Here is a 25,985-nt window from a genome sequence, read left to right as displayed (position 1 = left end):
CTCGATAAGCGTGCGGGACCGAGTCAGAAAAAGGAAGCGGGAGGGCTCCGAGGTCAATCCGATGGCAGGGTCGCCGAAAGAACGCTGGCGTCGGGGACCAGGAATCTGACACCACCCTCTCACAAACGTTACCACTTGGCGCAGCGTCCCGGCCTGGGTGACGGCTCACAAGACTCCAGGCTCTGACACCTCGTTATCACGGCGGCATGGCAGCGGGCAGAGAGGCCCGCCGAGCATGTGATGCAAGAGGGGATGACGGGCATCGAGGTTGTCACGTGAGGGGCGATCAATCAATCAATCAAATCCATTCACAGTATGTTTATTTCCCAAGTTACACTGTAAAATTGTACAGTTATGATAAAAGAAATCAACAGATGAATGACAATTCCAAATGTTGACCTCATGACACTGGTTGAATGATATCCAAAGTGAATTATCAGCAAAATTGTTATACTTCACTTCGATTGTGCTAGTGTACATCTGAGGACCAAGGTGGTACTAAAAGCCATTTGGATGCTGATGATATGATATTAGGTCTGAATCAGTGATTCCCAACCTTTACTGAGCCAAGGCACATGTTTTATATTTGAAATCATCTCATGGCACACCGCAAAACAAAAATCCAGGTTAATTATGTACATTCTGCCATCTAGCGAACGAGCATTTAATTGTCCTCACGTTCACGATACGTCGCTGGCATAGATAGCTGAACGCGAATCTCGTATTTGTAGCAAATAAAGAACGTTCAGTTCAATTTACGTGGTATTGGATCATTTCCCGCGCCACACCTGACGATCTCTCGCTGGCACAGTGGTTGGGTATCACTGGTCTAAACATTATGGTAATGAAATACAACAAACAAAGCCATAGAATTAAATAATAATGAATGAAGATTTGCATTTATACAAGTTACACCATGTAGTACTGCTGTTAGAGCGTAACTACGTGTGGCTACGACAAGCATACGTTCGAATGCATCGCTGCACAGTCTCTATCTCTGTGTGAGCGTGTGCCCGCGTGTGCGTGCGTCACTATCTGCAGCCACACTCTGCCACGACCATGCCCTCATATTTGTGGTTGAAGGTGATCACCCCGTTATCGAAATAAAGGAGCGAAATGGGCTCCAGCTTAGTGGGTACACAGCAGGCACGCGATGCCCTCTCCGGACTCTTAACACTCAGCAGCGTCTGCACGATAGCGTGTTTGGTGGGCGAGACCTCGGAGGTCATGGACGGGCCGCACACGCCGTTGCACATGTAGGCCTCGTAGCCCACCGGCTGGATGATCCACGTATCCCAGCCGATTTCTTTAAAATCCACAAACAGCGGAGTTCTCTTGCAGGGTTCTCCCTTGACACCGCGGCGGGCCCGAGCGGGGGTTTCGTAGATGAGCTTCGGCCCGTCCCGGTTGCGGTCGCCAAACGGCCGGAACGGACTCGGCTCGTCGTTCTCGGGACGGTCCCCCTCGTGAGCGTTATCGCCATCGTTCGGATCGTCCGAGAAGACGATCATCATCGCGTTGTGCTTCCCCTCCACACTTCGCCCGATGTCCACGAAGACCTCGCCCTCGTCCCGCGTTTGCGCCTCCTCGGGCCCTGAGATCGCGACATGGACCTCCAGCTTGTGCGTCGCGTGGCCGTACTTCCGCCAGAGTGCAACCGTGTGAGTCATATCCAAGGACACCCAACTGTTATCTTTGGCGTGGATGTACGTGGTCACCAGTTCCTCCAGGTCCTTGGACTCCTCCTCTTGATCCCGCCTTCTCACCTCTTTCCCAACCTCCCTGGTCCAAACCACACCGTTGTGCACTTTGTAAACGGTCACCTTGCACTCTAGGCCGGCAAAGGGTCTCTGGGCCCTCTGGACGAGGGTGAAAAGGTGAAGCTCGGCTCTGGTGATGTGCTCATGGTGGGGCACGGAGATGTTGAAGAGCAAGGGATGTGTCCTTACACCGCTGGCTGTCACTCCAGACTGGGAAGAATCTGAAAATATCAATAAGTATCTCTTAATATGGCGTCCCTTTCGCGGTTTAAAGTATTGTCAGTGGGGTCTTCTCCTCAGAGCTGTTGTACCCTTGATCCTTGGCTTGTACAACTTGAGAACATACCCGTCTTTGGAAAAGATACATTTGCTTTATTGATTAGCATTGCGGGACACATTAATATTGAGACTTCAACTCCAACCTCTATTTCTGAGAGTTCAGTGGAACATTAGGGGTACAATGACTTGTCCATGGGGCGTTGCCCTCCAAGTTGTATCCTTGACCCTCAACTTTTATAGTTTGGATCGAAAATTCAGTATCTCAGACATCAGATAAAACCTTTAGGGGTACAACAACCTTCGAAGGAATTGAGTTTTTAGTTTTGGCTGTTAAGCGTTAGGAACATGCCGCTATCTTTGGAAAAGATGGGATAAAAGCCCCCAGAACCCAACAATTAGCCTTTGGGGGCACATTATTATACATTTGTACATAGATTTTGTCTTTAGGGACTTCAACTCTACCTCTATTACTGATAGTTCAGTGTCCCTTTTGGGGTACAATGATTTGTCCGTGGGGTGATACCCTCAAAGAAGCTGCTTTTGACACTTGACTTGGGAACCTTGTTGACACTGGATAAGGTCAGAAAAGTTTACCTTGGCCAATAATTAGCCTGATGGCGTGCATAGAGATTGTACACAAAGGGACAGAAATGGACACCAAATTTCCTCATTTACTTCTATTTCTGACCATTCAGTGTGCTTTTTAGACCAAATACAATATATTGATAACTGGATTTGTGTATTCAGTATCTTAATATCAAACCAAACTTTTCAGGGTAGAGCAGTTTTTGTAAACAAGAGCACTGACTTTTGCAGCTTGGTAACATATCCCTTGGATCAACAATTCAGTATTTAAGAAATTAGATAAAACCTTTTAAAGGCCCAACATTTTGTCAATGGAGTGTTACCCAAGAAATTTCAAATTTTCTGCCTTTGACTATTGACTTTTAAAGCTTGGAAACATGCCTCAACCTTTAGAAAAGATGAAGGAGCGCCCCCCGGAACAAAGGTAGGTAGAACTTGTGAGGTACGTTATGATAGACTTACCTCAATGTACTTAAACTTTTGATAATCCACCCCATAAAACAGACACTTTGCATGTGAATTTCAAAATATCTACCAACCTCAATTTCCAAAAGGCGTAATTGTGCACTATGATCTAGGTGAGTGTGTACCTTCGTTCTTGAAACTGCGCACAATGTTGGCCGAGGGCACGGCCGCGCGATCGTTGGCAAATCGCTCGAAGAGTTCCTGCATATACTCTGGTGGCTTCTTTGGGGAGGTTAGGGGCCTCTGTTCCAGTTCCCTCTGCCCCGTGAGGTTCAGTGTAGACAGAAAGTGGCTGAGAAAGTCTTGCGCGTCAAGCAGCGCATCCCGAACGAGCGTAGGCCTCCGGGGACGACTCTCGGGAGGCCTGACGGGACCGCTCGAGCTCAAGGCGGTCAACGTGACCAGAAGGAAACTCAAGGAGAGGATGTCGGACTCGAGGGTCATGGTGTAAGGTTATCCAAAAAGCAGCGGATGACAAGATGGGAGTGGACGGATTCAACCGGGATCGACGCTGGACCGGTTGGCGTCGGGGCCGAGACAAAACAGCTTTGCCCTTGTCGGCGGTGTTTTTTGGTTCTGAGGGCAGGGCTGCGTTGTCCAATGTGTGCTGCTGACATGTTTGGAGATGTCATCAGGGTCCTGCTCGGCCCTCCTCTAAAACACCCTAACCCACCCCCTGCATGGCACCCATGCCTATCCATAACTCTTAACTTCTGGTTTTGACCCTCCTCACAATGACGTTGAAAGCACATTCCAGCAAACCTATCCAATCCTCAGGAAAAAAAAGGGAAACAGCGGTGGAAAGTATTGTATTTATTCTACTATTATTGTACTATACTTTAGTTAACTGTACTTTACTTGAGCATTTCGTTTTCTGACAACTTTTAACTTGTACTCAATATATTGAAAAACATATCTGTCTATACTCCTAATTGTCCCTGTAATTATAAAAATTATGACATTTCGAGATTACGAAAGTGGAGCAATGATAGCTTGACAAGAAGGCACGGTCAGTTACTGACTTACTTTCTGTTTCAGTTTACGACCTAGGAGGTTTTTTTTTTTTTTTTTTTAATACAAATACTGTTTTTACTGTAATTATGACTTTAGCACTGCATTACCGAAGGTTTGTGATAGAATATAGCACGTAACAACGTTATATTGTAAAATATAATGTGTATTAAATACATAATCTATTTGTAAGTTGTCAATTTTATGTTAGCATTCCGACTCATGTAGAAACTCAGGTTATGTTGCCGTCGTAAACCAGACTTTCGGTGCAGCTCTTGTATCGGAGCTCGTTAAATTATGTTGATTTCTCAGGCCTTCATGCAGCATCAGTACAACAAAATGGTAAAATACTGCCCATAATATCCCCAAATCTACTGCGAGGAGCTCCGCAAATGATAATTCCGACATAATCTGCAGCTGAGTCATTGCTGAATCACCACACTGGAGATGCCTTTAGTAGCAAAGTCATTAAAGTCCCCCAGGGAAAACACTGCCGCTCACAATAGTCTTCGCTTTGTCTCGTCACAAATAAATCATCCTCATATTTGGAGATTAATGACTCGAGGGTTTTGTTTGTCCTATAAGCCTTTAGGAGAACCAAAGACCACGAATAATAACTCATTCTCGGGCAAACAAGAAAAGTGCACGAGAGGGCTTTTCGCTAACATACACTGAGCTCCAAATTCTTGCAGTTTATTGTACGATAAAGATCGTTGCTGTGCTGTTTTAATACCCGGAGAGGATTCGGGAAGGCTACTGTAGTTCATCATCTTAATTCAAGACAAATTAATTCAATGAGCGCAATTATGTGTTTTGCAAACAGGCGGAGGAAAAGATGAGGGGGAAAAAACAAAATGTGTTTTAATCACGTTAATCTGTCACTGTCGAAAGCGATTAATCGTGCCCTATTTTCAAATTAAAATGGATTTTAAAAAAGGACTTTTTCCAGTTAATTAAGACAATATTGGGATAGATTAAATCATTTAGAGACTACTTAAAATAAACAGGGGCTGTTTGACTGTATTAAGGAGTATCAGAACTATTTAAAAAAAAAAGAAAAATGTTATTATTTTACAAGAAAAAAAAGTTGTTTTTTCCAAAGAAAATACGACGTAATTTTCAAAAATAGCAAGTTGCCTTTTTTTGAAAAAAGTCACTATTTTTTGAGAAAGAAGTCATACGAGATTAAAATTCTACTTGTTTGAGAAAAAAGAAATCATCTTATAACATTATGACATTGCAGTTATCCGAGAAAACATCAGGATTTTAAAAAAATGTTAGAGGTAAAGTTGGAAAATTACAACAACATGGTGCTCATTTCAAATTCAAAACAGTAATGTCCATGTAATGTTATTGTTCTTTTTTTTTTTTTTAAATCAATGAAAAAAATTTCAAAATCTGACAAGAACACATTTTTGGGGGGAGGGACTGTAATCTCACGTGTACAAATAGTAATTTTATGAGGAGAAAATGTCATTTTATGAGAAAAAGGTTGTATGTTGATGAGAATGAACTCAACTCAAACTATAGAATAAATATTATGATAAAAGGATTATATTACAAGAAATGTTTTTCATAAATTTATGAAAATATAGTTGTACTCTTACAAGAACAGTCATATTTGTTTTAGAGGGGCAAAAAAGCCATAATCATATGAAAATAAAGTTGTCATTTTATGGCAGAATGTTGTAATTTCCTGTGGGGAAAATATAGATTTTTACAAGAATTACAATAAAGATGCAATAAGAAAAGGCTGAACTTTTATTTTTAAAAAAAGGTAAATATTTGAGAACAATCAAAAAAATATTATATTTACAATAAGTGGATAATATTACACGCATAAATGTATACAGTATGCGTTAAGATAAGGACTGTTGAGGATCCTGGCAAGTGCTTTTTTTTTCTTATAACATTATAATTCTTTCCCCCCCCCCCCCCCCCCCCTTTTTTAAGTCTGGCTAGAAATAGTGATTTACTCTTTGTGAAATGTTGCAGTCCAGTGACTGCCAAGAAACATGAGCAGCTTCAACAAACAACACATGCTGCTGTTGTGACCCAAATTGGTTACTCTGCTTTTAATTATGATTAAACCCAATAAAAGTCTCCCAGGAAGCCATTTTTCCAGAAGTGCGGAAAAGATAAGACGGATAAAAATGAGAAATTCTGCACGTAATTTATTTTCATTCAACATCGCAATGCAAAAAAAAAAAAAAAAAAAAAAAAAGGAGCGAGCGACTACAAACCGGACTCGTATTGAACGTGAAGGACCACTGACTGACTGGTGGTGCGGCTCGGACGCGTCTAAGAGCTCGGATTCTCAACATGGCTGTTAGATATAATAAATATCACAATATAAATGCATCCATTTAGCTTATTAACAGTCCTTTTGTTTACACATTTACACATCTCATCTCAGGAATCAAAGGGGTAGAGGGCGCAGTTCCTCAAATGGCACACACAATTTGTGAGCATTACTGTATATCAAATTAATCAGAGTGATGTATTATTATTATTTTTAGTCATTCTCAACCAGGATGAAAACGGCTATTTATTTATTTTGGCAGTGATAGTACACCACCCTTGACGACCACCAGGCTCGTTTTAATACTAATAAACGACAAGTAATCCAAAATATTTTCACTATAATTTCTCACCTGAATCTTTCTTCTTCAAAGTCTGAACATTGAAAAAAAAAAACAGAATTATAAACTAGCAGCTTAATCTGATCGAAGTGTTTTTTTTTTTTTGTGTGCGGTGTCTTTGGAGTCGTACGTCTCCCGCGGCTTGCATATTTAAGACTATTTTATACCGTATGTCTATGATGGTTTTTAACATGATCGTCCTTCTAAAATATATATATGGGGAATCTTATCAAATCTAGGAACAGATAAGCATCTTATTGATAAATATTTGGCACGTCATTCCCTAGGATCAAAACAAAAAACTACTGGTACTGGAATTGTTGTTTCTACACGTCGGGTCAACTTGCATAAATGTGCATGTGGGCCGCTAGAGAGCGTGTCTACCGCGTGTCATGGTGTCGGACTGTTAAATGGCCGCGTTGTGGCGTTCACACCCACGAGTCCAGCGGCGGAGGTTTGTTATCCACGAGGCCCACGGCGGGCCTGCCAGCTCGGATGAAGTGTTTCCTCTCGCTTATCGCCTGCACGGGGGTGGGAGGGACAGATATGCGAACGTTATTGGACGTGGCGTAAACAAGCAGGCTCGGCGTCGCTATACGCTACAATCGTGTTCGATAGCGTGCAAAATAAGAAACACAGTGGTGCCTTGAGGAAACGTCGCACTCCATAATATTGTTCTTTGTCAAGACATGACATAATGACAGCGACATCATGCAATAGAATGGAAAATAATTTCAGTTTTTGACACACTGCATAAATTGTGCTGCTTTTTTCGGTGTGCCCACCTTGGCCCCCTGGGAGGAAGTGTAAGACAGGGTAAGATGAACAATTCATTGACACGTTGCAACCCAGTTCATCAGTAGCTGTTCGTTGTCATTCTTCGCAGAGGATAAAGAATATATGACTGTGAGCGCTGTTATATTGTCTGTAGACATGTGCGGCTGCACCGTTTTTGTTCAATCCATTGCTTAAAGGGTTGTAGCTCCACAATACAGATGGTATTTAGCGTTAGCATTAAGCTAGCGGACTGAGAGGCTAAGCTATGTGGCTGTTGTAAATACACAAGGTGAAATTGTCTTTGTTTTAGCTTTAGTTTGCCACAAAATTTGAACAATAAACAGCTTGAAGCCTCTTTTGCGAAGAATTGTTCACTTTTTTGTAGAATTGTTTACCATTTGCCCAAGTAATGCTTATTGAAATGTGAACGCGTGCGCTCACAAGTCAAAGCAAAACATCGACCGAACGACGGCTGGTATCGGAGGGAATCCGTAAGTCGAGGCACTCGTATCTCAAGGCACCATTGTACACTGAGGTGTGGTATGATGATGGTTTTACCGGGACAGCGTCTCTTTCAACGACAGTTGCAATTCCATCTTCCACTCTGTCGTTTGTCTCTAAACTGCTGGAAAAAATATCTGAAAAACAAACACTGTATTGTCATAATATAAATAATATAGCATGTACACTGTTTACAGAAATGCAGTGGCGGATTCTGGCACGCGCATTATGTGCGGCCGCACAGGCCGGCATTGCTAAGGGGGCGGCAAAGCGCCAGTCAGTCAGTCAGTCACATTTGTATGGGGAATTTAAAAAAAAAAAAAGTTGTTTTTTTTTTCGTAATGTTACGACTTCATTCTCGTGACATTACGACTTTATTCCTGCGACGTGATGAATTTATTCTCGTAGCATTACGACCATATTCTAAACATTGCAACATTATTCCAGTAACATTGCAACTTTATTTTCGGTTAACCTTATGCTTTTATTCTCCAAACATAACAATGTAACACTCGAAACATGAGGACTTGATTCGCGTAACATTACGATTTTATTCTCGTGAGATTAATATTTTATTCTCGTACCATTCATATATACTGTATGTGTTTTTTCTTGAGACACTGCATCTCTATTTCAATAGTTTTCTTGTAATTATGCTACTTTATTCTTATCATATTACAACTTCTCAAAAGATGTCTTCACAAACAATTCTTAATCTTTGCGCTTTCTAAACCAAATTTATTATTGTTGTTGTTATTTTTCACACTCACATTCCGATTTATGGACAATTTGGAGTGTTCAGTGACCCGCAACCGATTTCTGGCAAGAGAGCAGGAGTACATCTGGACAAGTTGACAGTCAATTGGAGGGCACAGAGACACAAACATGAACACTCACACCTACCGACAATTTAAGAATCTTCAGTTAATTTAAGCATGTCTTTAGAATGTAGGAGGAAACCAGAGTAGACAAGCAAGAACACGAGGACCGAGATTGCGGCCCAACATTGCAACATTTCATTTTGTGCTAGAAGCCTTCACCGACAGAAAAGCTTCAGAAAACCTGTAAAACCTCTTCTGATCTCAAAAGTTTTCAATGACAAATTGTACATTTTCATTGGCTTATTATTCAGATGCACTTTTGTCACGAGGCGAGTCATGAACAGTTGGTCCTTGGTGAGGTCGGCTTATTAAAGAGCGGCTGTAATAAAAAAAAAAGTCTGCACTGCCACGAGTACTATTTGCAAATTTGCATATTTGCAAATCTTTCACTGTTTTTTTGTTCAGGCCTAAAGCAATAAATGTATTTCTTTGGTGCTATCTGGTGGAATCTTGGTGTTGTTGTTCGGTTTAATTCATTGATAGCATTTTTTCAACTGCATTTGACATGTACTGTTTTCTTTCTTTTTTTTTGGGTGGTCCTTGAATGCATCTTGTGCACCATCAAAAGTGAAACTCAGAGTTTCCGCTTCTCTCCCGATGCAGCTACTACTAATCCGTGTAATTTACTTTGCGGTTACAATTTGCCTGTATTCCCCAACATTTGTTATCGTGTGTAAATACCAATCGTATGATGTCACAATAGCTTTTGCGAGCATGTTATGTTGGCTAGTATGCTAGCTAATACTATTGATGAGCCTCATGTGAAGGTGACGACTGAATACAGTTGTTGATGTAACATGGGTTCATGATTGTGTACATGCTAGATCAGGGGTGTCAAAGTCATTTTTGTCACGGGCCACATCGTAATTATGGCTTCCCTCGGAGGGCCGCTACAACTGTGAACCCATATAAATGAAATATGACCTCCTATACTGTAATTACATACAGCATACACAGCGCATTGATGAATAGCCAGTTTTGAAATCAGAAGCCGATAAAAACATGTTTTTCAACTATTACATTGTTACTATTGGTAACAAAAAATTGCTTGCGAATATCTCAATGGTATTACGCCAGAACACAATGAGCAATTTTGATTTGCTTTCGCGGGCCACATAAAATGCTGTGGCGGGCCAGATCTGGCCCCCGGGCCACCAGTTTGACACCTGTGTGCTAGATGCATGTTGTTGGTGCTTTATGGTCCTCTCCCATTTTAAGTGCTTTGCTGCCATCCTGTGGCATCTATACACAATTACAAACTCCTTTCGAGGGAGCTGTCAATTATTCTCAGATTTGTACTATTCGCGGCAGGGCTCAATCCCTTTACCCCGCAACCTGCAAATGGGGGAGGGGGTGGGGCGGGTTCTGGGGGGGGGTCCTGAGTGCAAAATGTCTTATGTGCAAATATAAGTTTTAACTGAGCAGGAGTGTATGACCCGCCTTATGATTTGCCTAACCCAAGTGCATTGGAAGCTCGGTTTAACGGACCCGGAAACAACGGACTTCGGATTTACAACGGACAAAGTCCGTTAACGATCGCGGCGCTTTCATGGCAGTATTAGACCATCGCGGAAATGTTTAAAGTTAAGTTTAGGTAAACTTACATTTATTTCCAATAAGATGGTACTGCACTGAGTGTTTTTAGGCCGCGAAAAAAAGTGCTTCAAATGAACGGGGAAAGGGCCTCAAGGATCCCACAGTAACTTGCATAAAATGTGAAGGTTAAGACGCGAGACTTCATTTGCACATATGTGACTTACTCGCACCTCTGAACTCTTTAGAATGCAGGGAGTCAGCCCTGCCTCCAGCGCTGATACGTCTGTGTGCCGATAACCTTGACGACGCATCGCTGCCTTCACGCCTCCCTAACAAATTAAGCCCCCCCTCTGGTCTGTTTGAACGCAGCTTTCTCGCCACCCGTTTTGCTTTGGTAGACAATTACCAAATAACATTTAAAATTCATGAAAAACCTCGCACAAATGTTTTCTGACCTTGGGATTTGTCCATGAGAGGCAAAGTGATGTCGTCGCCGCTTTGCTTCACACTCTTGGATTTCTTCGGCGCTCCGGTTGCTGTCGGCTTTGGAAGACAGTCGGCAAAAATATCGCAAAAATACACTTTTCTCTCACTTTGCTGCATTCACTTCAAGGAGACATATTATGGAAAATTGACTTTTTAATGGCTTGTGTTTTGTTGAGTGTCTCATGCTTTGGCCACCCGTCAAGTGGGAAAGTGTTACTAAAACAGTGGCACGTACTCGCCATTCAATTGTGGAAAAAAACATGTCTCCTTAATAACAAATATGTCCTTGATACCTTAAAGTGGCTTTTGTTCCAGCCCGCCTTGTTGAGGGCGTTCCTCAGGTCCTTGTAGGCCCAGATGGTCTGTAGCACGTGAGAGGCGGCCCTAGTTTCACGTGCTGATTGGCTGAATTAAAACCAAAAAACAACAACAACAAAAAGCATTACGCAATATAATATGCCCAGATCTGATTCAAGAAAAGTGGCAAATTGGACATTTCCAAATGTCACCAAAATGCATTCAAAGATTAACTACTGCGTCTAATTGTATATCGTCACTGTGAGAATAGATTAGCATTGACACAGATAATAAAGTCGCAATTTTACGAGGATACATTTGTAAATATAAAAGAATAAAGTAGTACATTTGCGACAATAGAGTTGTAATTTCTAGAGAACAAACTATTTTGAATTAAGTCATAATATTATGGGGGGGAACCGAGTACGTCTCCATGAATAATACAATTAAGTTGTATTTTTACAAGAAAAGGCTCACCTTTTGACGATAATAATGAAAGTTTTAATGTTACGAGAAAAAAGTTGCGATTTTAGGATGATAGATAGGTTTGTCTTGTGCAAGTTTCACCTCGATCTGCTGATGGCCACCAGTTTCTGGACGGCGTGCCCGTGGATGAGCGCCCTCGCGTTCTCCTGGCTGTCGCTGATGATCTCGTGAATGGTGTTGAGGAGCGACACCACCGTGTCCCCTTCCAGATTCTTGGCCGGCCGCTGCTGGCCGCACGGCAGATTGGACACCAGGTCCCTCAGAGCGTAGCTGCCTGCGGGCCAGTTGTGGGAAGTATTGAAGGACAAATACTAAATGGTCCTGAATGCGTTAAAGATATGCAAAAGGAATATAAACCCAGTAGGGCTCTCAGATCTACAAACTCAAATAGTGGAACAGAAATGAAGTCAATGTGCAAACCTTTTTTTCCCCCTCATGCTTATGACTAAGCATTTCGAGCAAAAAAATAAAATCTAAATCTAAATCAAAAACATTTTTCTTGCACGATAAATTTTTACTAAGCTGTCTTTTATTTGTCTGTACTTTGTTTTGAAATGTCTTTTGCGCTTTGTTTTTAAATGCTTTAATAATGTAATGCAAGTTGAGGTTCCTTGTGTATGATGCACTAAATAAATACACTTGCCCTGCATTGCCTATTTCTATTTTAGTATATATATATATATATAAAATATATATATATATATATATATATATATATATATATATATATATAAATATATTTTTTTTTTTTTTTTTTTTTTTATACTAGCATCTGTATTTAGGGAGACGAGGCGCTTGCATTAGTTTGTTATTAAAGAAGTATATTTTAATTAGAAAATAATAGGTTGCTTGGGTTTTTTTGTTGTTGATTGGTTAGTTATTATTTATTGTGTTTTATGTTCAATATTTATTATGTACAGCACTACAGCTGCATTTTTCGCTTTTATGATTATTCTTTTGAAGTGCGCTACAAAGAAAGCTGAGTTGTACTTCTCCTTCAGTACAGACTGTGATTACTTTTGCCAGCTCTGCTGCAGACAAACTAAATCCCAACTGTCTGTACCAACCAGGCTATGAATACTTTCCGGCAGTTACCTATCAGGTCTTTATTGCGTCGGTCCATGGCCAGGTTACGGAGAGCGATGGCCACCGCTCGCACCACTTTGTCCACGTCGGAGCGCAGCAGCTCCACCAGGATGGGCAGACCCTTCTCTTTGCGCACCGTGGCCCGAATGTAGCTGGACCACTACGAGGACAAAAAACCCGGTCTAAAGGCAATTCGCCGGTCAGCGCACCGAGAAGCGAGCGCCCACTCACGGTCCAGTGTCCGGCGGCGAGGTTCTGCAGGGCTCCGGCGGCCGCCTCCACAGCGTTGCTGTTGTGACTGCAGCCGAGCAGAGACAGGTAAAGCCTCACCACCTCGGGCCGGTACAGCAACTTCAAACCTGCGATGCCGAAAACACACATTAAGTCTTGCAGAGTGCTGACAATAACACCAGAGGAGAAATCTGAAAGGATGAACTATCCTAGTTTGGATCAGCAACTAATTTTCCATACTGCATACAGCGGATAGGAAAAGTCTGCACGACCCTGTTTAAATGCCAGGTTTTACTGTTCATATTTGTTTGTTTGTTTCTTCCTGAAAAGCGAGTCGACTATTTGAGGGAAGCGTTTATTTGTCTTAAGTGGACTAATTGAGGTATAACACCACAATTTTCAAAATATTTTTTCCCCAGATCCTCACCAAAACGAAACTCTTCTTGCTCAATGCAAATTTGTATTGGATTAAAATCCTTGGCGGAGGTCATAAACTGCTCATAAGGAGGTTAGCTGCTGCATGATTAAACTCAAACTGAGTCACGCGTCCACGAGTAGAAGCTTCCGGAACATGCTCGATTTGCATTGGCGGGGCCGCAGCGTGGGATGACATCTGCACTCCTCTTTTTTCCAGCCACGTTTTAAGCGTCTACGCGCGACACAATCCGAGATATTTGGACACCCGCAATGCTCAGCGACGTGAAAATAGCAGCATATGGACGGGGGGATGGCGGTCCTCTCGCAGCTGCCGGGTCGTTCCGTTGCAGTAATGCAAGCGTTCCTCGAGCGGGGCAGGTGCTGACGCGTGGTCTTGCATTTCAACGAGTCCCCCCCCTCGCAGCCCACCGCAGCGTCACGCATACAAAGCAAATAAGCCTCCGCGCTTGACCATGAAGATTTACTGTACATCGGGGAGGTCTTCGTGCGATAATCTCATTTGTGTTTGCTGGGGAATTGTCATAAAACCTTTTTTTTTTTTTTTTTTTAAACCAATAGATGAAATGCAATGTAAAAATATGAAAGAAGCAATTACTGACCATGACTGAACCACTCCTCTGAAGAACATGATGGAAAGAAAGAAAAGATTCATGTTAGCGAGATTACAGCGCACACAAAACACACCGGTGTGATACATTCCGTGGAAACTCTCTGTAATTATCTGCTCTGATTAAAATACACGTTTATTTATGATATATTTTATGGTCATTTCCCCATCATTTACAAATCTAATTTAGTTTGACTATCAAGAGAGAGGACAAGCACACATTAAGGAAATGACTCCACACCACACCTCGCATAGTTTTTAAGACTTTTCTTTGTAACGCTTTATTAATCATTAATAAAGCATTTATAACCAAATACTGATCGCTTCATCATAAATCAAACTAATAACTTGGTGCTATGGTGGCGCATACCTTTGATTTTGGAAACATAATTATATAGATTGATGTGTTTATGTTATACACATTCTTCGAGGAATTGTTATCAAAACCACTACTAGTATCTGAAAATTATTTTTTTTAAATTATATTTGACCTATATTGAGCAGTGAAGTGTCATCTACTGCTTTAGGTTAATATAATAAAATAGTGTATTATTGTTTTTCATTATTATTTTTTATATAGTATGATCCCTGAAGGGAACCTTGAATTTACACTCACTATACACACAGTAGTAGTAGTAGTAGTAGTCATAATAATAATAATAAAAATAATTTTGTGTATTAATTAAAATTAATTCTAACTATTATTATCTTTATTATCATTACAATGTGTATAGTGATAGTTATTATTGTTGTTGTATTATACAGCAAATGCTCAACTAAATTTCCCTTTCACTGATGAAAAAAATAATAATGCTAATAATAATAATGACTTACAAAATCAGACTTCCTAATGTAATAACAGATATAATAATAAAATTTAAACAATACCTTTTAAAAAATCATTTCCCAGATAAAAATACATATTTTTTACAGCACTTTGAAAGAAAAGTATAACTAAGTATATAAATTTGATTTTAGAATAAAATATTAACACAATGACAGAATATCAGAATAAATAAGCTTGATTATAAGGTGTGAAACTAAAAAGAAAATTAAAAAAGAACAAAGAAATTAAGGCTGGAACGGATTAATGGCATTTCCATTCATTTCAATGGTGAAAGATGATTTGAGATACCAGTGTTTTGAGTTATGAACGTGGTTGCCGAACGAATGAAATTCGTATCTCAAGACACCACTGTACTTGAAAAATAAAATAAGCACAAAATGTTTTTTTTAAAATCCACATAACATTGGCTTTTTGCACATTGTCGTCCCCTTTTTCAGTACTTATTATTGATTGTGTGCGTGCGTGTGTATGTGTGTGTTTATGTGTGTGTGTGTGTGTGTGTGTAAAGGAAATTTTCATATCGATTTTCCCACCTAATCTCTTCTCCAGGCTCCATGTTTGATTTGCTCATATCTTATTTCTCATTTTCTTTTTTTACGTATCACGCCTGCCGCTCCGCAAATGAATCCCTCGGAAGCGTGCAATAATAATAATGACTCGGACCCCCCCAAAAAAAAAAAAAATGTGGCGATTAATCAGAGGTTATGAAAAAGGTGGCCCGCACCCACCTTTAGGTGTTTTGCCTCCAAAGCAGTCGGGCTCGTCGTTGTTCTTCTTCCGGTGCGGCGCCACTGACCTCATGAGCTGCGTGACGTGCGGCTCCTGCAGGCGCTCCACGCCCGCCACCTCCTTGTGCACGTGGTAGGAAAGGTTTCGCAGGATGCACACGCAGTTTTCCACCGACTAAACGGGAGATAACGCACAAGAAGGATTCCCGTGCGTTAACCGTCGTCAATTCAATGTCTCGTTCATTTGCGTTCCTGCAGCATGGCGATAGAGTGAGTGTGTGCGTACGTGCGTGCGTGAGGAGCGTATTGCACTTGGCAACAGTGGCGCATAGTCACAATTAACTTGATGGAGTGTGACGCTTTAATGACACATAAAAGTAATGCTTCCTGACTCGGAGCCAATAGGATTTTAACATTTGCTGCCCCCCAGGCCCCTCCAGTGAGTGGCTGCATCCAAAACAACATCACGGCAATGAGATGTGACACTTTCTGCCCCCCTCTGAGCCTCTTCGTACTTGCTCTGACATCAACTTCCATCATTTGCCAGCCAACTATTACAGCAGCAAATGTCCATGTGCAGAGCTCCATTGTGGAATGTACACAACGCAGAGCTCGGGGCAAGTGGGGCACTGCCCCGATGTATCCAGCAAATGATTATTTTTGCTTCATCCGTCCATCCGTTTTCTATCGCCCTTGCCCTCATTACGGTCACAGGTGAGCTGGAGCCGATTCCAGCTGGCTTTAGCCAAGAGAAGTCGGACTGGTTTATGAACAAATTTAGAGTCTTTAATGAAGCAAAGCTGACATTTGGCGAGAGAAGCGGGACACACATTGAACTGGTCGCCGGCCAATTGGAGGGCACATGCAAAAAAAAAAACAAGAATTCACATTCAGACACAGGTATAATTTTGAGGCTTCAATTAGCCCCAAAATACTTTTGGTAAGAGAAGTGGGGTACCCCCTGCACTAGTTGCCAATCAATCGCAGGGCACGTCTACTGTAGACAAACAACCATTCGTGCATACATCTGTCTGTAATTTAGGGTCTTCAATGACGCTAAACTCACTTTTGGCGAGAGACGTGGGGTACGCCCTAGAATTGTAGGGTACATCTAGATTCTAGACAAACAACGAGCATTCACACTTACATCCACCCCTGTGGACACTTTACAGTGTTCAATAGACCGAAGATGGCATTTGGTGAGAGAAGTGGGGCACGCCATTGACCACCGACCTTGTTGTCAGTGTCCTTTCTGATCACAGCCGAGTGAAGGGCGTGCAGCAGCGCATCCACGAGCCCTTCGCACTCCCTCAGCCGCTGTCTGGCCTCGGCTCCGTCCGAGCTGACGTTCCTATGGCAACGACATCGTCTTTCATCAAAAGCGCCACCCCCCCCCCATCCCCCCCCCCCCCAAAATGTCCTCATTCATCAAAAGTACAAATTTAACAGCCGCCTCTCGTTTATTGCCCGACGGCGGCCGAGGTTACCGCAGACATCCCGACGTGTTCTTGAAGACGGTGGTCCACTCGGCGCCTCCACCCGGCTCTCTCCTCCAGCCCGAGTGGGGGATGATGATCTCTTCGTTGAGCGTTTGCAGGCCGTGGTTGATGACCGTCATCTTCAGGGGCTCGTGCGACGAGAGGTTCCACAGGGTGCCTGGATGGGTGTGGGGGCGACCGAGTCAACAATAAAACAGTACAGTAGTGCCTTTAAACTTAATTCAACTGACTTCACAACAAGCAGCAGTTTGGCAAAGAGTGAACATTTCGTCAAAAAGCTGTTTGATGCCACTCCCAGTTGAAGTTTACTTTCAGACTAAACAAAACGGAAAAAAACTGAGACAATTCCACGTGCTGTGTATTTAAAACAAGCAAAATACGCTAAATGCTAACCTCAATGGAAAATGTCACTGACATGCTGACAGTTAGCGGCTATATTTGCCATTTTACAACCCTTTAAGATATTTGAACACAAATGGTGGGACAACACATGCAGACAGAAAATATAACAATACCCACAGGCATATATTCTTTATCCTCTACAAAAAAAGACTACAGCAACTTACTGAACTGAAGTTCTCTGTATAGACATACAGTACTGACAATCACGATAAATTTGAGCAATTTCCCTCCCTTACGATCAAACTCAGCAAAGGCCAGAATATCGGATGTATCTGCCTTCTTCTTTGTATTTTCCGGCAGTTGCGGCTGCCCTGTGGCACCATGCTGCCTCTCACAGGAGAGTATTGGCACTACAACAGACTTCTGGTTTGGTCAAGACTATGCGGGCAGTTTGCAGTCACCTCCGAACCTCTCTGCCCACACACATAAGAACACTTACTCGTGACTCCATATTCTTATTTATTCAGCTAACGTGGCTGGCTAACGTTATCTAAAACACTTACCTGTGACTTGATATTGTTATTTATTCAACTAACGTGGCTAACTAACATTAGCTAAAACACTTAGCCGTGCCTTGAAATTGTTATTAATTTCCCCTTGTCACATGTGGGTGCAGCACATTTTATAAATCGGCCAAATTGAAAAAAAAAAGAATAATAATAATAATACATATAAATGTTTGACATTTAGTACTGCTGGCCCTCATCGATTTCCGAGCAGATCAGTTTTGGGATGTACTCTTAACACACCTCACACCACAGGATAATCGCTCGGAATCGTCTTGCAGAGACAGCCGAGAATCCGGCCTCTGGGGTCGCTCACCTTTTAAAAATCGGTTAAGGTGTTCAAAAAAAAACCGGGATGTGTGTACCCTGCTTCGGTGGCAGAATGTCTGGCGATGGCTGCAAAAGCTAGAACCATACCTGTCACTAACTCTTTGACCTCCATGCTGCTCGTCTTCCTCAGCAGTCGGACCAAAGCCTGGATGCCGTCGCAGTTCTTGACGGCCATTTTATTGTTGTGGTCCTTCCCGTAGGATATGTTGCGCAGGGCTCCGCAGGCCTTTCGGTGGACTTCGGCTTTGGGGTGGTCCAGCAGGTCCACCAGCATGGGCACGCCGTTCAGCCGGCGCACCTCGTGCTTGATGCGCTCGTTCTCGTAGCACAGGTGCTGCAGGTAGGCGGCGGCGTTGGACTTGACCGGGTCCATCGGGTGGCCCAGCATGGAGATGACCTCGCGCAGGTTGGGGTCCCTCCAGCGGGGGTCCCTGCGGATGCTGTCCAGGCTCACCATGCTGCTGCGCTTGCGGGGGAACTGCAGGGTCTGCGCTCGGCACACGGCCTGGAAGAAAGGGTTCAGGTTGCCCTCCAGCTGAGCCATGAAGGCGTCGTCGTAGCCACTTCTAGAGACGTCAAAGAATATAAACAGTAAACAACACGTTGGTGGCGGGACCCATTGACAAAGGCATGCGGTGGTGTATCATCAGCACCAGTGATGGGAAGTAACAAAGTAAAAAAACCTTTGACATATTTTCATCGATTGAGCATTTGTTTTTCTGGCGTTTTACTTGGAAACAGATACAGCGGTGCCTTGAGATATGAGTTGAATTTGTTGAAATATTCGTATCGCCGATCATGTTTGTGTTGTGTGTCTTGTTGGTCTCGATTCAGTTACTCATGCATGTGGCAAGTGACGCGCCGCTGTTGTTTTGATGTCCCCGAGAACCCGGAACTGTTTGTTCGACTCAATAATCTTGTTACCTGGTTCTGGAGGGCTCCCTGAGGAGCTCCATGGTCGTAATGGGCCTGAAGTTGTGGATCCCTCCCAAGGTGGCGTAAGTCGCCGCCGGGTGGTCGTTCCTCACGTCCACGGGGTTGCCCGACTGGTCCCCGGGGCCGTCGTTGCCCGTCGGGCTGCCGAATCCCGCCGGGGCGTAGCTGTCCCTCAGGAAGGGCAACGTGAAGTGTGCCCCGGGCTGGAAGTTTTTGCTCGGCCAGTAGCCGTGGAGGGCGGCGCTGCCACGGGACAGGCTGCCGTAGCCGGCGCGTAAATCCCCCCCGAGGGCTCTGTAGCCGTCGGGGAGGGCGTAAACCCGGCTCTGGTTGTCCGAGGTGACCGGCTGAGGATCACTGGGCTGAGGAAGCAGCTGAGTGGCTGTCGTCACGGGCGCGTGAGACGGTTCAACCTCAGCAATCTGCTCGTCTTCTGCTCGGACCGACGCGTCTGACGGCTGAAGGTTCTCCTGCTGCAAGTCGTCTGCCGTCGTCTGCTCGGCTTCCTGATCCACAGCCTTCAACTCCTAGGGACCCGACAAATATTATCGCTACATTTAATGAGATTATGTGTCTATGTGCGTTGACAGCAAGGGTGGGCAAAGTGTGGCCCGGGTGCCTCACACGGCCCGCTCTGTTCCTTAATCCAGCCCACTGAGAATTTACATCAAGAGGCCTCGAATACTTGCTGCCCCAAAAATTGGTTGATTATAATGTATTGTTATATACACATGATTATTATTCGGAATAATATAGCAATAAAAAATGAAATTACAAATGACCAGGCCCATCTGTCCATTTAAAAAATCAAGTATGTCCCTTGATGTGGCCACGAACGTTTGCCCAGCTCTGCCTTACAGGCAGCATAAGAACTTGCAACGGAGCATTTGAAGCGAACCGTGAGCCCCCGCTTATTTCCCATGGCGACGATCACACCTCATCATCTTGCCCGCCATTAATGTGTGCTACCGTTAATTAACGAGACCCTCTTTGCTGCCAAGGAGTAATGACCCCACCTTAATTGAAAATAAGTTTATGTTTGAGTCTAATGAAAATGTCAAGATCCAGCCAATGTTCTGAAGAAGATGAACATGGACAGACATGTCTGGTTTTGCATTTTGATCGCGCTGATTCGGCCGACATTTGAAGTGTTTGGAATCTGTTGGGTGTCGTAAATGTATGCGCACCATGGTTCTAAATGTCCTTGGTGTGAAAAGCGCATCGGCATTACTGTACCTTTGGTATGGTTCGGTCGTTCAACGGGTCAGAGGGAATGCGACTAAGTTGAAGTGGAATGGAACGTGAGTTGAAGTGGAGCGAAGTGAAGGGAAGTGGAGTCAACCAAAGTGGATTGGAATCCGGTTTAAGGAACTCGACTTGAGTTCAATTGAACTGAAGCAAAGTGCCTTGATTGAAATGAATTTTCCTGAATTATCTCAGGGTCTTGCACTTCAAAACTTTTTTTTTTTTTTTTTTACTTCAACACGAGGATTTCAACGATTACGTCCTTAAAATCTCTAGTGAGCGGCGCACCTCCGTGTCGGTCTGCAGAGGCGTGCCAGCCTCAGTGGAGCTGTCGTTGGTGGACGTCATGGCGGAGGCGACGGACGTGTCCACTTCGTCGCTGTTGTTGGCGGCGGACGGCCGATCCACCGTCGCGTGTTTCGCCTTTTGCGAGGGCGACAGTGCAGGAGGCCCCTCTGAGCTCTGCTCCTAAACACCACACACACGCACGAACAGTTGAGGGATGACAGCTCAGCAGCATTTGAAACCTTCCCTGTCAGCACAAACACATTTTGCAATTGGACCGATAAACATCGGGAAAGTGGTGTTCTTCCTTTTAGAAGCACGACAAGCTGTTGCTGAACTTTCATACCGTATACAAGCGTGTCCTTTCTCTGCACTTTGCCAAACTTTCCGCAGCGATTCGTCTGAGCACATTCCTTTCTTTTGATAGCGACTCAAAATGACAGCTAACGTCTTAAAGGGCTGTGCAAAAGGGAACGATAAAAATGTGGGAAAGAAAGAAATAGGAACCCAACTGCAGAACAAGATTCACTCCGTTTGTCTTGACTGACTCGTCCTTGTCTTTTGGGGCTAAATGCAGCTTTTTTTTGTTATTTTGTTTTTAAAAGCAGAAGAAGTTTTTAAAAGCAGCATATCGCTAATGAATGTCCAGGAAATAGCATTTCAATTGAAACAATTAAGGAAAAAATAAACAAATATAATAAGTCTTTTGAGACTGCAGACTTGGTTAGCCTGTCGCTAAGTGCCGTCATGTATATGTGGGAGGAAATTCATTTCCATATTTGATTATGTTTCGCTCTTGACAGCCTTTTAATTGTGTCCCTTGAAAATCCATGACAAATGATCCATGACACCATTACGGGGGATGATTAAATGTAGTAAACGTGGCGTATAAGACATCATATCCCAGACAAATGTCAAAAGAAATAACGTGACAGCGCCGTAAGAAACATGCTGCATTGATTTTGTATGAGGCGTTAGTGCAATCCATCCAGCAGATGGCGCTGTGGTGGGGGGGAAAAAACAGTTTGTTCCAATATGGGTTTTATATTTAACACAGGGGGCACATGGGGCACTGCCCCACTAGCTTACAAAATTATTGCCTCCAGTGGAACCAGTCCAAACAGCACCCACATTCTCTCGCCAAAAATCACCTTAGGTCAATTGAAGACCTTAAATTGTCTATGTGCGTTGCAATTGACTGGCGACTAGTCCGAGGTTTTTGCCCCGCTTCTCCGGGCAAAAGTCAGCTGGGATAGGCGACAGCACACCCGCGACCCGAATGAAGACAAGCTACAGAAATGTGAAGCTTTATCATGAGACTGATGTTGTTGTACGCGAGGAGAAAACCGACTGGAGTTGGTCATAGAAATAAACAAAAATGAAAACATTTGAATCCAATTCCACGCAGTTTTATCGTGAAACGCATCCGTTATATGGACGGAGGCGCAATAGAGTGCACCAGCGTGCAGATAAAATGTTGAAACGCTAATCAACTCCGCCAATTCTGCTCGCTCTCTCTCTCTCGTTGTGTCCCTCGCTCTGCGGCTCTGAAGTGCCCAACTCAACTCTGCTGCACGACAAAAAAAAAAAAAAAAAAAAAAAAAAGGACACGAGAGCTCTCGCTTCTTGTCGTCCAAAATGCGGAGATGGAAGGGTCACGTAACGATGACCCCCCCCCAGCTCCAAACACCTTCCGGGGGTGCTTGATTGGATATTTTATGGGGGGTAGCTGCATCCGCTGCAGACAGCTTGATGAAGGATTGCGAGGGCGATAGCGTCTGGACAGACAAGGGGCCCCGCTTGTTGCCGTCCCCTCGATCTGATGAGTCAAGGTCCAGAGGGGACGCCGGGCCAGCTCTGACTCGAAGCTTATTCAAAGAAGTCACTGCAGCGTCACTAAAAAGTGCACTCGCCCGGCCAAATAGGTCGAGATGATCGCTCACAATCTGACCGGAGCACGGAAAAACAACAAGTGGAGAACACACATACTGATAATCTGGCCCAATTGCAGCTTTTACCATCAAAGGCCACAAAGGCCCGATTTTCGGATGTATCTGAAAGAATATTCTGAGCGATTATCCTGTGGTATGCGGCGTGTTAAGAGGGGGTTTTCCTCCCCGATCTGCTCGGAAACGGTGAGGCCGACTGTCATAAATGTTTGCAAATACTTATATGTGTGTTGTCGGCACAGAGGTTTACGAGGTTTGGGAAACTCAAGCGGAGTACACACATACTGATAATCAGGCCGAATTTGAGCATTCTTTTCTCCCCTTTCTGATCAAAGTCAGCTAAGGTCCGGTTGTCAAACGTTTGAGATTTTCAAAGAGTCAAACAGCGTGATTTTTCCTGCCCGATCTGTTCGGAAACAGTGAGGCCGAAAAACGTAAATGTTAATGAAACCTGTTCAAAATTTACGATTGCAAACACTGTATTTACTGTGTGTATGTGTTTTGGGGTCAAGCACGATATACAACAATCAGGCCAAATTTGAGCTTTATAAATGTTTCCTCCTTCTGATCAGTCAGCAAAGGACCAGTTAGCAGATGTCTTTAAAAGATTATCATGAGTGATTATCCTGTGATGTGGTGTGATTTTTCTCTGAAACTGTGGGGCCGACAATCGTAAGTATTAAATCTGTTTGGTATTTACGATCATAATACTTGTGTAGGTGCTCATCAGAGAGATTTTGGGAGGAGACTCATGCAGGGTAGACACAACACCGATAATCAGCTGAATTGTTTTATTTTTGTCCCTTTTCCAATCACTAATGTCAGCAAAGGCCTGATTATTGGATGTCTCTTATATCTGGACCGATTATCCTGTGGTGTGCGGTGTGTTAAGAGGGATTTTCCCTCCACCGATCTCCCCATCTCTTTCCCCGAAATATAAAAATCACTCAACACACACCACACCACAGGATAATCGCTCAATATAATCTGTCAGGGACATCGGATAATTGGGCTTTTTCTGACTTTGATCACAAGGGCGGGAACATTTTCAAATTTCACCCGATTGTCGGTGTGTGGGTTCGTCTAAGGATCCTTATTGAGGCCAGCTGCACAAAGTCTCTTCGATGGATCGTCATCGTTCGTCTCACTCAAACGTGATGATGTCACCACTCGTTCGCCGTTCTGCTATCGGTCGATTCGCTCGCAATGAGCGGCGTACACATGCCTCAAACGCATTGATGCGTCAATTCGGACACAAAAAACGGCCTTGAACGCCTCACAAGGGATTTAAAAAAAGGATGAAAAAATTGCCTTCGCTGTTAATAATTGTTTTATGGCAACCGTTTACATTTATTTCATAATAATAATAATAACAACAACAACAGTGGAAAAAGAAAAAAAAGATTAAAATATAGTAAGAAGAAGAATGGGGAAAGAAATAAAAAGGAAAACAATGAAATGAACAAGAAAGATAAAATTGCAATTAAACAATGCAATTAAAGTTAAATAAAAATGGTTGTAAATTCTATTTAATTAAAAAATTTAATGAGGATAATGGAAAGTCCAATTTACTGCACTTAAGATAATTAAATTTAAGAAATAAGAACACGATTTACAAAATAAAATAATCATATTCAATTTATTATTGAATGTAATTGAAAGAAAATACCCATTTTAATGATACTAATTTAAAGCCAAAAGTCACAGTCTTATTTACTGAAATTTAAACAAAGCCAAGAATAGAAATGTTATTACATTAAACGGAATACAAAATATTTTTTAAATACATTTTAATGCCGATAATTGAAAGTCACAATAGGTCTTACTATGCTATATTATTTTATGTGATGTACTGCCATCAGTGGAGAGGTTGGGTGACCTCTGCATGGGAGTAAAAACTACAATGCCGTCATATTAAAAAATTTAAAAAAAAAAAAAAAAAAAAAAAAAAAATGTTTTTTAAAAATGAAAAAGAAAATCAAGTATTTTCACCCGGTAAAAGTTCCCATCGTAGCCACTTTGCTTCCCCTCAAAGAGTTAAATGCTGCGTGGTCAGATTGAACGTGATACATCATGGCAGCACACTCGCCACACTGTGTGTACGCGTGCATGCGTACGCATGTGTGCGCGCGCGCACACACATGCGTGTGCGTGTGTGTGTGTGTGTGTGCGCGCGCGCGCACTGTTTTATTCCTCCTTTGCATCCCTCCCCATTGGGGCAACATCTCTTGACACAATCAAAGATCAGCACTCTGACCAGCCTATAGATCGCCCCCCCCCCCCCCCCCCACACACACACACATACGTACATCCATATAGTCACACACTTGATGAAGATGTGAGCATGCACCTCCTCATCCTCCTCGTGCAACGCAAGGAGACTGCACCGAACGGCAGGCAGTTGACGCCTCCTGCATGACAGCGGCGCAACGCACTCTCCTATCTCTGCAGGAGAGGAAGAGGAGGAAGAGGAGGACACACACGCACACACACGTATTGCACGTACCTCTTTGGCTTGTGCAGGCATGGTGGAACCTCCTTCCGCTCTCGCCTACAGATTGATGCTTCCTCCTCCTCCTTCGCTCCTCTGCCTAATTCCTGCCTGTGAGCATGCGAGGCAGTTCAAACATCATCCAGCCATCCAGCACACGCGCACACACACACACACACACGCACACACACACACGTACACACACACACACGCACACACAAACACACCCTCCCTCTCTGCTGCACACCCTCAGCAACACACACATACACTTTGCAGGCAGACGCATAGGCATGCACACATTTTGTCCAACACAAGGGGAGGGGGGGGCAATTGGTAGGTGGGAGGTGTTGGTGAGGGGCTCCCTCTCGCCATTATGGGAGCTCCCCCCCAACTCCCTCCTTCATGTGAGCTGCAGTTAATGTGTGTGCTATTAGCGAGCTGCTGAATCCACAGTGTGGAATGTTTTGGGGCGAGTGCAAAAAAAAAACATTTTTTAAAAATGCCTTGCAATCTGCACGCACACACACACACACACACCCCCCCCCCCCCCCCGAAGGACTCACAAGCAGATGCAGCTGGCGCCCAAGAGATGCCCGCTCTAGTTTGGTTGCAAGGAGCGAGGATGAGGATGAGGATGGCATCTTGAATCCACACAAAAGAAACACGGTGTGTGTGCAACAACAAAACATCCCAAAAATA

General features: G+C 43.4%; 2 protein-coding genes across 2 annotated transcripts; both read right to left on the bottom strand.

Moving 5' to 3' along the window:
- Positions 1 to 1,001: 1,001 nt before the first annotated feature.
- LOC133413999 (bone morphogenetic protein 10-like) lies at positions 1,002 to 3,533 on the bottom strand. Its single transcript, XM_061698998.1, has 2 exons — positions 3,215 to 3,533; positions 1,002 to 1,981 (listed from the first exon to the last, which is right to left on the bottom strand). The coding sequence occupies exons 1-2, from the start codon at positions 3,531 to 3,533 to the stop codon at positions 1,032 to 1,034; spliced, it is 1,269 nt and encodes a 422-aa protein (XP_061554982.1). The 3' UTR covers positions 1,002 to 1,031.
- Positions 3,534 to 6,333: 2,800 nt separating this feature from the next.
- On the bottom strand, positions 6,334 to 25,519 carry arvcfa (ARVCF delta catenin family member a). Its single transcript, XM_061698324.1, has 15 exons — positions 25,302 to 25,519; positions 20,850 to 21,029; positions 19,305 to 19,843; positions 18,468 to 18,946; positions 17,131 to 17,299; positions 16,877 to 16,994; positions 15,644 to 15,818; positions 14,061 to 14,078; positions 13,024 to 13,151; positions 12,802 to 12,952; positions 11,788 to 11,980; positions 11,217 to 11,328; positions 10,893 to 10,980; positions 8,078 to 8,157; positions 6,334 to 7,263 (listed from the first exon to the last, which is right to left on the bottom strand). The coding sequence occupies exons 1-15, from the start codon at positions 25,320 to 25,322 to the stop codon at positions 7,171 to 7,173; spliced, it is 2,544 nt and encodes an 847-aa protein (XP_061554308.1). The 5' UTR covers positions 25,323 to 25,519; the 3' UTR covers positions 6,334 to 7,170.
- Between the last annotated feature and the right edge of the window lie 466 nt (positions 25,520 to 25,985).

Source organism: Phycodurus eques, chromosome 15 (assembly GCF_024500275.1).
Source record: "Phycodurus eques isolate BA_2022a chromosome 15, UOR_Pequ_1.1, whole genome shotgun sequence".
NCBI lineage: Eukaryota > Metazoa > Chordata > Actinopteri > Syngnathiformes > Syngnathidae > Phycodurus > Phycodurus eques.
The sequence above is the reverse complement of the archived record's forward strand: the minus strand, read 5'-3'. Positions and strand labels throughout refer to the sequence as shown.